Source organism: Panthera leo, chromosome E2 (genome assembly GCF_018350215.1).
Source record: "Panthera leo isolate Ple1 chromosome E2, P.leo_Ple1_pat1.1, whole genome shotgun sequence".
Taxonomy (NCBI): Eukaryota; Metazoa; Chordata; class Mammalia; order Carnivora; family Felidae; genus Panthera; species Panthera leo.
Window position 1 is genome coordinate 18,067,519 of NC_056693.1, and position 13,297 is coordinate 18,080,815.

Sequence of the window (13,297 nt, forward strand, 5' to 3'; positions counted from 1 at the left end):
TTGAACAGAGCTGACAACACGTGCAGATTCTCACCACACCTGGGCACCCACGCACATAACTCTGCCACCCCCGCTCACTCACACCCTGTACGTTCCTTCCCGTGAGCCTTCCCACCGGGAATCCCACCTCCACCCCCTCTCTGTCTCTCCCTTTGGCATCAAAACCCAAATCTCTTTCACCCCTGCACCCAACTTACCCACACACTGGCTCTCATTCTTCTGGTCTCCGCCTGCCTCTAAACTAGCCCCAGATAACGATGCTGCCACAGACCGACCGGCCACCACCTGCCCTTCCTTCTGGTGACCTTTGTCATGCCCAGGCTAGACTCCCGGCTGTTCCCCTCCAACCCCTACCACCATGTGAACGCTTGGGGCTTTAGGCTGGGACCGAGGAGGCCCCAGGGGGAGGAGGGAAGGAAGGATGAGCCCCTGGCCTCCAGCCCAGGTTCTGGCTGACACTCTCTTGCTGCCCCCGGTCTTCGGCCCCTCCCCGTGGCTGCCTCAACCGGCTTTTCAGGAGACACTGCGTCCTGTCCCAACGCATGGCAATCAGTCCTCTGCCCTTGCCCAAGGCCTAGGAAGCAGGAGCCAAGGTTCTGTTATGAGAATGTGTCCTGGCTCCAAAATCTGTAACCCTCCCCAAGGGGCCCTATGCTGCTCTGGGGACCCAGGCACCCCTCTCTCCAGCGCCCTCTGAGACTCAGGCTCCCTTAGCAAGCATACTATGTGTACTTACATCACATACTTTTGGGGAGTGCTTCTTTTAATCCATCCACTTGTTTAGCCTGGAAATATTAACTGAACCCCAGGCAATGTTCTAAAAATTGAGGATGTGGCAGTGACCAACACAAAAGCCCTGTCCTCTGGAAGTTTACAATCTGATAGGTGATGCAGACAATATAAAAGATAATTTTGGGTCATGGTAAATACTTATAAAAATAAAAACAAAAGGATGATATCATCCAATATAACTGAGAGACAACCAGGGAAGGTTTTTGTTTTGTTTTGTTTCGTTTTTTGTTTTTAGAAGGCGACATTTGAGTCAAGAGCAGAATAAGGAAGAACCCACCATGTGAAGATCTGAGTTGTGCATTGCAGACAGGGAAGACGGCAAGTGCAAAGGCCATGGAGGCAGGAATAAACCTGGTGTGTCTGAGGACCAGGGAGAAGACCCATGGGGCTGGGACGCGGTAAGTGTAGGGCAGGGGGCATCTACTGGAACAGTAAGAGCAAGGTCTGATGACTCCTTCAACTCCCTAAGAGTGCTCTCCTTCCCTTGACTGCACCTCCCATCGCCCCAGACTCTCACTACTGGGGAGACGATCCTTCCGTCCCCCAAGAGGAGTGAAGAGCCAGGCCTGGGTCGTGAGGATGGGGGTGCTGGAAGGTGGGGTTGGGAGAGAGGAGACCTGGATGGTGGGGGAGGAATGAAAAGAGGGGGTGGTTGGAAGGGAGGCCATCTGGGCTTTGGGGTGGAGGGCCTGAAATGGGCAAGAGGCGAAGATGCCACGTGAGTGTTCTCCATTCATGACTCACCCTCTCTGCCTCCTCCTCTTCATTGCTCAACTCAGAGCTCTCTGGGAAATACCTCCCTGACTGGGGACCAAGTCAGTGCCTCACAGGGTAATTGAGTCATGAGGGGTGGAGAAGAGGGAGGGAGGTAGAGGATAAATAGCAGCTTTGCTTCTCTGGCTCCTCTCTGCATCCTCCCCACCCTGCCAACAACATGCATCTTGCCAGTTTGCTCAGCTCCTGCTCCCTCCTACTGCTCTGGGGGGCCCTTCCTGGATGGGCGGCCAGTGATGACCCCATTGAGAAGGTCATTGAAGGAATCAACCGAGGGCTGAGCAATGCAGAGAGAGAGGTGGGCAAGGCCCTGGAAGGCATCAATAATGGAATCACTCATGCTGGAAGGGAAGTGGAGAAAGTTTTTAATGGACTTAGCCACATGGGGAGCCAAGCTGGCAAGGAGCTGGACAAGGGCGTCCAGGGGCTCAACAACGGCTTGGACAAGGTAGCCCATGGGATCAACAATGGCATCGGACAAGCAGGAAAGGAAGCAGAGAAGTTTGTCCATGGGGTCAACAACGCTGCTGGACAGGTTGGGAAGGAGGCAGACAAAGTGATTCAGGGGGTCCATCATGGGGTCAACCAGGCGGGAAGCGAGGCAGGGAGGTTTGGCCAGGGGGTCCACCAAACTGCTGGGCAGGCTGGGAATGAGGCGGGGAGGTTTGGCCAGGGGGCCCATCATGGGGTTAACCAGGCTGAGAAGGAGGCAGAGAAGTTTGGTCAGGGGATCCATCATGGGGTCAACCAGGCTGGGAAGGAGGCAGAGAAGTTTGGTCAGGGGATCCATCATGGGGTCAACCAGGCTGGGAAGGAGGCAGAGAAGTTTGGTCAGGGGATGCATCATGGGGTCAACCAGGCTGGGAAGGAGGCAGAGAAGCTTGGTCAGGGGATCCATCATGGGGTCAACCAGGCTGGGAAGGAGGCAGAGAAGTTTGGTCAGGGGATGCATCATGGGGTCAACCAGGCTGGGAAGGAGGCAGAGAAGTTTGGTCAGGGGATGCATCATGGGGTCAACCAGGCTGGGAAGGAGGCAGAGAAGTTTGGTCAGGGGATGCATCATGGGGTCAACCAGGCTGGGAAGGAGGCAGAGAAGTTTGGTCAGGGGATGCATCATGGGGTCAACCAGGCTGGGAAGGAGGCAGAGAAGTTTGGTCAGGGGATGCATCATGGGGTCAACCAGGCTGGGAAGGAGGCAGAGAAGTTTGGTCAGGGCATCCATCATGGGGTCAACCAGGCTGGGAAGGAGGCAGAGAAGTTTGGTCAGGGGATGCATCATGGGGTCAACCAGGCTGGGAAGGAGGCAGAGAAGTTTGGTCAGGGGATCCATCATGGGGTCAACCAGGCTGGGAAGGAGGCAGAGAAGTTTGGTCAGGGGATGCATCATGGGGTCAACCAGGCTGGGAAGGAGGCAGAGAAGTTTGGTCAGGGGATCCATCATGGGGTCAACCAGGCTGGGAAGGAGGCAGAGAAGTTTGGTCAGGGGATGCATCATGGGGTCAACCAGGCTGGGAAGGAGGCAGAGAAGTTTGGTCAGGGGATGCATCATGGGGTCAGCCAGGCTGGGAAGGAGGCAGAGAAGTTTGGTCACGATGTTCATTATGCTGCAGGGCAGGCTGGGGGAGAGGGAGACAAAATAGTCCAAGGGGTCCATCCTGGAGTCAACCAGGCTGGGAAGGAGGTGGAGCAGTTTGGCCAGGGAGTCCAGCACGGGGCTAATGAGGCCTGGAAGGAGGCAGAGAGGTTTGGCCAGGAGGCCAACTACGCTGCAGGACAGGGTGGGAAAGAGGGAGAGAAAGTGGTCCCAGGGGTCCACCAGGGAGTCAACCATGCTGGGAAGGAGGTGGAGCACTTTGGCCAGGTCGTTCACCATGCCGTTGAACAGGCCGGAAAGGAGGCAGACAAAGTGGTCCAAGGGGTCCACGATGGGGTCAACCAGGCCGGGAAGGAGGCAGAGAGATTTGGTCAAGGGGTCAACCACGCTGCCGGCCAGGCTGGAAAGGAAGCGGAGAAACTTGGCCAAGGTGTCCACCATGCTGCTGGCCAGGCCGGGAAGGAGGTGGACAGGTTGCAGCAGAATGTTCATAATGGGGTCAACCAAGCCGGCAAGGAGGCCAACAAGCTGCTGAATGTAGGTGAACAGGGGTGGGGAACTGGGGAGAAGGGGCTGGGGGGAGGGAAAGTTAAACCCTTGGGACATTTGGGTAGTCCATGTAGCCTCGATTCGGTGAAAGAAGCTGGGGCAGCTCCATGGCCACGCTCCTCCTCTGGGCTCAGCTGGCCAGATGGAGGAAACCACCTCATGGCAAAGCCCCGTATCAGACAGCGTGAAAGGGGCCCAGCCTCACCTTCAGGGAGCTGCCCTCCCAGTTGAGGAGGTGTAAAGAGAGGCACACGAAGCCTCTCCTGGGGAACAGGAAGTGGTTACTGAGCCAAGATCTGTGGCAGTGCAAACAGAGTGAGTGTTGAGAAAACCCAGAGCATCAGAGGAAGCGTGGGGAATGGCTTCTGGAGACAAGCCCTTTTCTGCTTCATTTTCATAACCAGCCTCTGAGGTAGGCAGGGTGAGGGTGCTGACTCCCTGATTCTCAGATAAGGAAATGGAAGCTCACTGAGGTTTTCGGGGGACTTGCCAAGGTCCTGTGGCTAGCACTCAGCAGAACGGGCACCAAGGAGGGGGCATGGGGACCAGAAGGCTGACCCCTGCCTGCCTCAATTCCCCACGCTCCAATCTCCACAAAGAATCTTTAGGACACCATCTTGAGGACTGACCCAGACCTCGACCTTGAAGCCGACAGCCACATCGGCTGCCAGGCAGGGACCCAGGGGTGGGTGGGGAGGAAGGGACTCTGCAGAAAGTATACGGGGTGGAGGGGTGGGCTCTGGGTCAGACAGCAGTCTTCGTTGGGAAGAGGTCAGGAGGGAGAGGTTTGTTGTGGGATTCGAGGCTGACCACAGCAGCAGAGGCACTGCTGAGTATCTGGGGATAAAATTAGGACAGGGATCAACCCACGTTAGGGATCAGGTCAGAGGGGGTAGAGCCGAGGTCGGGCTGAGGTCACACTAGGATCTGTGTGGGTTCTCTGGGTTCCCTTTCCAGTCAGGGCCTTCTCAGCAACAGGGCATTCGTTCAGTGAAATAAGAGGGAATTGGGGGAAAACTAGTCAGGAGGGGGCAGACATCCTTCCAGGCATTTCTTCTCATCTCACAGAATTCCCACAGCAACATGGGCTCTGGGTTTTCCTTCTGGACAGTGAGGGGGCAGGGGGTTAGCCTATGCCTCCCACCCCGGCCCCTGCTACAGGGCAGCAGGTCAGCGGTGGAAGATGAACTTGGAACCCCTCAAGGGCTGACGGGTTATAATGACAGTCTGGGCTTCATCCACAGGGCACTCATCCAGGCGTTTCCACCGGCCAGCACGGAGGGGGCGCAACCACAACATTAACATCTGGAGTAAGTCTCCCAAGCAGCATGAGGGAGGGGAGGCCCCGCTAGGGGGGGCGGTGGGGCACGTGCTGGTGACCAACCCTCTTGTCCTTGAATTCCAGGCCTCGGTCAACAAGGCCTTCCTCAACTTTCCAGCTCTGTGGCAGGTGAGTGCCCACGTGGCTTCTACATTGTGCTCTTGGCCTCTGGAGACATAGTCACATCCCTTCCCACTGCCCGTTCACGGACAATGTCACGGTGGGCAGACTCTCAGCCTTGCAGAGGCCATCCATTCGACCTGTTTCCCAGCTCTGGCCTTCCCTTCCTTTGCCTGCTCTGTGTCCCTCGCCCCCTCTTGTGGCTCCTTTCCATTCCCGTGGAGGTGGACATAAGCTGGCAAAAGAGACTCACGGGGGGCCAGCGGGGGAGGCACTGCCGAAACCCTCCCCTCTGTGCCCAACACTTCTCACCAGCTTTCCTCCCTCAACGCACTGTGAGTCCCTCTGCTGCCCAGCCTCTGCTGCCTTACAGCCATATGCCGGTGGGAGGCGGGGGGAGCCTGCCGCTCCGTCCATTGCCTGGCTGATAGGCACCCCCTCGCCCCCCAGTATAAAGACTCCTGTGGGACCCTGCTCCCTACTCTGGGCCCAAAGCAAAGTCCTAGCTCTTCTCTTTGCAATTAGTACCTGAGCCGCAAGAGACTGGGACATACGGATGAGGGTGGGAACAGCCCCAAGGCACGCCCTTGTTTATTCCTGGGCCGTGGGGGTGGCAGGGGATCCTCTGAGGCAAAACGGACAAGGCCCCTGGGCTCCCACAGAGGCCCCTGGCACCTCTGCCTGGGAGGGCTGGCTCCCTATTCTTCCTGAATCTAGGAGTCTAGGACATAAGCAAGTCCGAGGTCAGAGAAGCTAGTGTCAATGTCCCTCTCATTTTCTAGGGGGCTGAGGACAGAGGCCTTGGTCCCCTCAGGGCCGCGTTCCCTGCATTCACTCCCTCTCTCCTCTCTTCCAGAGCGTCATCGCCATCATTCCCTAAACTGATGCACTGGCCTTACTCAGCAGACTGACTTTCCTGTTGTCATACTAGCTGACAGGACCTGGAGGAGCTGGGGGTGGGGGGACAGATTTCCTGAGTCTCGAAAGGGGTCTGTACTGGGATTTGTGAATAAATACGACGCGCTTTTACTCTCATCATGGTCCGCCGTGCTCCCGGAAGAGCGGTCGGTTGAGGGGAGGGGGGAGGATTCTCTTTTCTCTTCTTGCTACTTTGCTGAAGGAGCTGGGGGAGGGGGTGACACACAGCGGGGCTGAGCTGGAGACGTCGTCGGGCTGGTCAGAGGCAAGAGGGCACTCAGAGGGAGGAGCCATGCCTCGCTGGCGTGCAGCATCGCGCATGCTCAGCACTGAGAGGAGCATCCGGGCCGAAAAAGCGGGCAGTGGGGGAGGAAGCACGAGGAAGAGAGTGGCGGGAACCTAGTGCAGCCCCAGGGAGTGGCGTCCTCATTGGGGGGTGTGGCCCGGAAGGAATAACAAGGGCAACTTGTATTTATTGTGCATTGCTGGGCTCCCTGCTGGGTGCATGACCTCACTAGGTAAGAGGTTCTGTCATGGCCCCTTTTACTAGAGAAGCACATGGAGGCTCCCGCAGATTAAGAAACATGGCCAAGGTCACATAGGAAGTGGAGGAGAAACAAGAGCTACAAAGCATGTTCTTAACATAGTCTTTTCCTGTTTGGCACCCGTGTGTGTCAGGGGGTGGGGTGGGGGGCATCCGTGCAAAGGAGAGAGGGAGTTGTTGCGTGTGGGAGATGCTTGCACGGGGAGGAGGACCAAAGGCTCAGGTGGCAGGCACACCGATGACAGGAGGGCGGGCCTCTTTACAAGACATGAACGGTGACGCGGAAGGCCGGGCTTTCGGATGTGCGGTAGCAGCTACTGCTTACTAAGCACTTACTAGGTTCCAGTACTGTGTGAAGAGCTAGAACCATTTAAGCCTCTCACAACCCAAAGGCAGAAGTCCTCTTGTGATGCCCATTGTATGGATGAGGAAACGGAGGCTCAGCGGGGCCAGGGCCTTGGCTGCCTATTGATAGAACCTGACCTTTCCAAATTGCCTGGAAAGTCTCCAGAATGCACTGGCCTGGGTGCTGGGACACCTGCACTCCTCTTAGGATCAGATGCCTGCGGGCAGCTTCCTTTCCTTCCAGGGGCCAGAATTTCCTTCTATATGAAGGGGGGCGGGGCATCTGCAGGGGAGTACTGCAAACATGGCTTCCGGCTCCAAAATTCCATCACTTGTGGGGCCAAAAATTAGAGACGAAAATTGCCCTCGGGGAATTTACAGGCTTCCTGGGGATACAAGGCATATAAACAGAATATGAAAACAAATACAAAGCAATGCCTCGGTGAGAACTAAACGCCACACCAGGAGGGGCGGGGCCTGCATGGTGACCTTCCTGACCCTTCTGGTTAACTGCATTTTTCTGGATTTGCAGAATACCATCATTTTTATCACATAGGGTCCTTCCCTTCCCCGGCGATATTTTGATTTGAAAATATTTCAAATGTAAAGATTTTTTTTTTTTTTTTTTGAGTGAAAGAGTGTGAGCTGGGGAGAGCGGCAGAGGGAGAGAGAAAAAGAATGTTAAAAAAATTCTTTTTTAATGTTTATTATTTATTTTAGAGAGGGAGACAGAATGTGAGCCCGGAGGGGTAGAGAGAGAGGGAGACACAGAATCCGAAGAGGTTCCAGGCTCTGAGCTGTCAGCACAGAGCCTGATGCAGGGCTGGAACTCGCAAACTGTGAGATCATGACCTGAGCCAAAGTCGGATGCCCAAACTGACTGAACCACCCAGGCGCGCGCACACACACACACACACACACACACACACACACACACACCCCCACAGAGGATCTTAAACAGTCTTCATGCTCAGCTGGGGCCTGATGCGGGGCTTGTTGCCATGACCCTGGGATCATGGCCTGAGGCAAAATCAAGTCTGATGCTCAGCCAACTGAGCCACCCAGGTGCCCCCAAGATGAAAGAATTTTATAGTGAATACCTGTGTACCCACCATTTAAAATCTGCCATTAACATTTTACTCTGCATGGGGTGCCTGGCCAGCTCGGTTGGCGGAGCACGCGACTCTTGATTTCGGGGTTGTGAGTTCAGGCCCCCCACACCGGGTGTGGAGCCTACTTAAAATAGCTTTAAAAAAGTATAAATTCATTTTACTCTGATTGCTTTCTGACACATCCATCTGTCACGTGTCTATCCATCTAGCCACACATCAATACGATTTTTTAAAATGTTTATTTTTGAGAGACAGAGCGCAAGTGAGCAGAGGAGGGTCAGAGAGAGAGGGGGACAGAGGACCTGAAGCGGGGTCCGTGCTGACAGCAGAGAGCCCGATGTGAGACTCAAACTCACGAACAGAGAAGCGCGCGTTCATATTACGCATCTACTGAGGGTCTCCTCTGTGCTGGAGCTCGTTTCATACAAACTGGAGGAGTCCCTTCTGGAAAGGGCATGTTCAAGGGCATCATTCTTTCCTAAAGGCAAAGCTTTCAGTGCTCTTATTTGTGTGCACATTTTCTTGCTGGTCTGCCTGCATGGGTCCTGAAGGTGCCAGGGATATGGGATAATCATGTGCGTGGGGAGTGTCAATCCCGAGAGGCTTCTGGGAAACAAGGGCTTCTCAGGTTTCGAAGAGGCATGGCTCACCTCGGCCTCGGCCTCGGGCCTGGTGTGCGGTTCCCTCTGCTGGGAATATTCTCTGTGGCCCTCCCATCCCCTGCATTGGCTCTTCCTTACCCTTCAGGTCTCAGCTACCTCGGCCACACAAGCCACCTTTGTTAACGCTCTCTCGTGGCTCACCGATCTCCTCTTCATAGTGCTTGTGTAAGCACAGTGTGTAATTACATGTCTACTCGTCTGACGTCCGTTCCCCCCCAGACTGACATGTTCGAGAGGAGAGGTGGAGCCCAGGCACCAGTGGCCGGCAGCTGGTAGGGGGGAGGCTACCGCCTCGAGCAGACTTGGTTTCCCTCTCGGCCATGGAATGAGGGGGGCAGGAACGAGGCGCCTGAGAGAGGCAGGTGGAGGCAGGCTAGGGGGTGAGGAGAGGAGGGGCCGGTTTCTGCAGCCGGGGAAGTACAGGGAGGGGAGCTTGGGCGGGACCCTCACAGCCCTCTTTTACTGGGTGCTGACTCCGGCTGTGCCGAGCGCTCACCCACATGATTCATCCCGCGCTCACAAGCGCCCACGTGAGGCAGGTACCGTGATGGTCCCCCTCCCGGGCCGAGGCCACCCAGCTGGTAAGTGGCAGTGGCCCGGCTCCTAGTCAAGAGCGTCTCCTTGCTGGTGGTCGCTGCTCGCCAGGTGGCCTGCTTCCCGGGGACCCTTGGGGAGGAGGAGGGGACTGCTTCAAAATAAGTCCTTTTAAAAATTAAGTTTCTTTCTTTTTTTTAATTTCTTTTTTTCTCTTTTTTTTTCAAGTTTATTTTGAGGGGAAGAGAGTGCAAGCATGGGAGGGGCAGGGAGAGAGAGAGAGAGAGGGAGAGAGAGAATCCCGAGCAGGCTCCACACTGTCAGCTCAGAGCCCTACCTGGGGCTCAACCCTTGAACAGTGAGATCATGACCTGAGCTGAAATCAAGAGCTAGACGCTTTTTTTTTGAGAGGGCACAAGTGACTGAGGGGCAGGGGGACTGGAGAGAGAGAGACTCCCACGAGGGGCAGAGAGAGAGAGAGGGAGAGAGAGAAGTGGGGCTCACCCAAAGTGGGGCTCGAGCTCGCCTGATGTGGGACTTGCGCTCACCAACCGTGAGATCGTGATCTGAGCTGAAGTCAGATACTTAACGACCGAGCCACCCTGACACCCCTCTTTTTTTTTTTTTATTTTTAGAGAGAGAAAGGGAGAGAGCGTGTGAGCAGAGGAGAGGGGTAGAGGGAGAGAGAGAATGAGAATCTTAAGCAGGCTTCACGCTCAGTGTGGACCCCAACGTGGGGCTCGATCCCACGACCCTGGGATCATGACCTGAGCTGAAATTAAGAGTTGGACACTCATGGGGCGCCTGGGTGGCGCAGTCGGTTAAGCCTCCGACTTCAGCCAGGTCCCGATCTCGCGGTCCGTGAGTTCGAGCCCCGCGTCAGGCTCTGGGCCGATGGCTCGGAGCCTGGAGCCTGTTTCCGATTCTGTGTCTCCCTCTCTCTCTGCCCGTCCCCCGTTCATGCTCTGTCTCTCTCTGTCCCAAAAATAAATAAAAAACGTTGAAAAAAAAATTTAAAAAAAAAGAGTTGGACACTCAGCCGACTGAGCCACCCAGATGCGCCTAAAATCAAGTGTCTGCTTTGGGCCATTTCAGGAGGTGCATGTGTGCCTGTGTATGTGTCTCAAAGTTAAACCGCCAAGAGAATATTCCAACATCAACATGCCCCACGCTAGCAAGAACACATATTGCATTCACCTCACCCTCACGTTCCCGCCTCTTCCAGACAAGGAAACCGCTGCACAGGGGGTGAAGATCACAGCTAAGAAGGGGCGGGCTTAGGATTTGCAGCCAGTCTCCGGGACAGGTGCTGTGCACAGGCGAGCCAGTCAGATGCCAGTCGGAGGCCCAGGACACCACAGAGACGCCACCCAGACCCAGGGCTTCATCTCCTCTTTCTACTGGAGTCCAGCTTCCGTCCTCCCCCCGCAGCCTCCTTCCTGGTCTCTGTCCCCACATCCTGCCCCCTGTCCCCCAGAGGGACCCCGTTAACACCGAGTCAGACCCCAGCCTTCCTCAGTCAAAACCCTCCGCTGTTTCTACCTCATTCAGAGTCAAAGTCCTCGCAGTGGTCCACGAACCCTCACTGTCCGGGCTGGTTTCTCTTTGACTTCAACTCTTCCCACTTCCCCCTTGCTCTAGCCACGACGGTCCTCAAATGGAGTAAGCAGGCTCCTGCCTCAGGGCCTTTGCACTGCTGTCTCTCTGCTTGGGATACTCTAGTCCCAGACATCCTCATGGCTCGCTCTCTCACTTCCGTTGGGTGTCAGTTCATAGGTCACATCTCTCAGAGCCTTTCCTGAAATGCTCCCTCTGTCTTCTCTAGTCCCTCACCCCACCGTATTCTCCTCCATTGGTGCTCACCACCCGACATGTTTATTGTCCCACCTCCTCACAACGAATGGGAGCTCCCTGAGGAGACAGATTTAGATGATCTCCTTCCACCCTGAATCCCCCGCGCCTAGAACAGCTGTAACACACAGTAGGTACTCAATAAGGACTTAGTGAATGAATGAAGTAGTGACTTAGAGAGGACCCGCAATCAGAAGGTCCTGGACATGAGGTCGGGCGTGTCGGATTTGCGGCTGTGATGAAGTACAAGAGCAAAGGAGGCTTGGTGACGTAGGAGAGAAAGCTGTTTGGAGGCAGACAGACCTGGGTCAAATTCGGACAGCCCCATTTTGCCATGATCCTTTCTCAAATACGCTATTAGGGGTGTGTTTACCAGCCCTGGGCCTCAGTTACCTCACCTGCAAAATGGGAATAATGCCCATCCCCCACGGTGGTGATAAGAAGTAAGTGAGATTGTGCACGTGGAGGCACTTGGGTTTCTATTTGGTTCACAACAGGTTCTTTCATCAATATGCCTTCAGACGGTTTCAGGTGGCTTCTCTGGCCCAGAGATGTCTGAAGGTAGTTTTCCCCAGCAGGTAGAACATGGGACTGCATGGGACAAATGTAGGTGGTTCATGAACATGGCTTTGAATAAGTCTGAACCGCCCAGTGAGAGACGTACCCTTTTCTCACTTTTCTCCGAAGCTTTCTGATTATGTTAAAGAGGAAGGCTCAATTTCTGTGCTGGCGTTCCTTGACCTCCCTCATACTTGCTAATCTCCTCTTTTATTATTTTTTTTTAATGTTTATTTATTTATTTTTGAGAGAGAGAGAGAAAGCAGGGGAGGGGCAGAGAGAGAGAGAGAGAGAGAGAGAGAGAGAGAGGCATCCCAAACAGGCTCCATGCTGTTAGCGCAGAGCCTGATGCAGGGCTGAACCGTGAGATCATGACCTGAGTGGAGATCGAGTTGGACGCTTAACCGACTGAGCCACCCTGGTGCCCCGCTAATCTCCTTTCTTAACAAAGGAGGTACAGGAGCTGCAGCCAGCTACAATGTAACACCACTGTTTGCTTCTCGCCCTGTTTTCTGGTACTATCTGTCTAGGGGTAAGCGATCCTGTCTTTCCTCCTACAGAAGCGACATAGAATACACTTAAGACAGTAAGCTGGCTTAAGGAAAAATCTTAGTAATAGAGCTAGGATGGAGGGCGGATACATGCCACCGTGAGGGTGGCGTCCCAGGAGGGAAGTGTGGGAGGGAGTCTCTGAGTCAGGGAGTGTGCCGACTCCAGCCCCACGGTCCTGCCCTTGGAAATGGAAGCAGCAGGCTCAGGGGCCGGTGTCCATCCGGAGGCCTCAGATTTACTCCAGCTCCTGGCCCCCCCCCCCCCCCCCCCCCCCCCCCCCCCCCACGAGGCCCCGGGGCAAAATCACAGCCAATTCTATCCGGATGAGAATGAAGGTTTTGACAGGCAAGGGGGGAGGTCTGAGACAGATGATGACAGAAAGTGCTGGCAGCAGGGCAGGCCTGGGCTTGGCTCTGGCCCTACCCCACACCCACCCCACACACTCACCGCTCCCCTCTGAGCCCCAGATTCTCGGTCTCTACATGGGGTTACAGTGAGACCAGCTCCCAGGGCTGTGTGAGCCTTGAAGTGCTTAATCCAGCACCGGGCACATAGAAGGCCCTTGACAAACTGAAGTTGCCACGATGATTATATTGTTATTCCCACTGCCACCATTATGATTATCATTAAACAGAGGTAATGACAACAGGTAGGGCTGCCCGGGACAGACCGGGACCGTGTTTACACGGTGAGACGATGTTACAAGGTGGGGTGCGGGTGCTGGGGTGGAGAGAGACTGACTGAGAGGCATTGAGAAAGGCGGATGGAAACCGGCCCCTCCTAACTCGGTGATGAGTCCCAGTGATACAAGGCCAGGGACAAGTGGGAGGACCCCGGGCCCTGGGAGCAGAGAGGCGGCCCCGGGTGCTACTAAACCGGGTGAGAGGGCAAGATGCCCAAACTCTGTGTCCTGAGCCCAGATGTGGGGGGGTGGGGGGCCCTCACGCCGACCCCTCCTCCCTTGCTGGTGCAGCCCAGGCCCGGCGGAGACAGGGGTGGGTGGGGCGAGCAGCAGTCCAGGCCTCCCAGGAGGCTGTGAGCTCACACACGTGCCCCCAGTGGGCCAGGTAA

The 13,297-nt window shown here is 55.4% G+C and overlaps 1 protein-coding gene across 1 annotated transcript; it reads left to right on the forward strand.

The window, feature by feature from the left end:
- The first annotated feature begins 1,197 nt into the window (after nt 1–1,197).
- SBSN (suprabasin) lies at nt 1,198–6,185 on the forward strand. Its single transcript, XM_042919026.1, has 4 exons — nt 1,198–3,697; nt 4,954–5,019; nt 5,115–5,159; nt 6,007–6,185. The coding sequence occupies exons 1-4, from the start codon at nt 1,727–1,729 to the stop codon at nt 6,028–6,030; spliced, it is 2,106 nt and encodes a 701-aa protein (XP_042774960.1). The 5' UTR covers nt 1,198–1,726; the 3' UTR covers nt 6,031–6,185.
- Nucleotides 6,186–13,297: the final 7,112 nt, after the last annotated feature.

Excerpts from the sequence above, each read along its gene's own strand:
- SBSN (XM_042919026.1), top strand. The coding sequence starts at position 1,727 with ATGCATCTTGCCAGTTTGCTCAGCTCCTGCTCCCTCCTACTGCTCTGG. Across the intron at positions 3,698-4,953 it reads AGGCCAACAAGCTGCTGAAT|GGCACTCATCCAGGCGTTTC; the intron begins GTAGGTGAACAG and ends CTTCATCCACAG. Across the intron at positions 5,020-5,114 it reads CCACAACATTAACATCTGGA|GCCTCGGTCAACAAGGCCTT; the intron begins GTAAGTCTCCCA and ends CTTGAATTCCAG.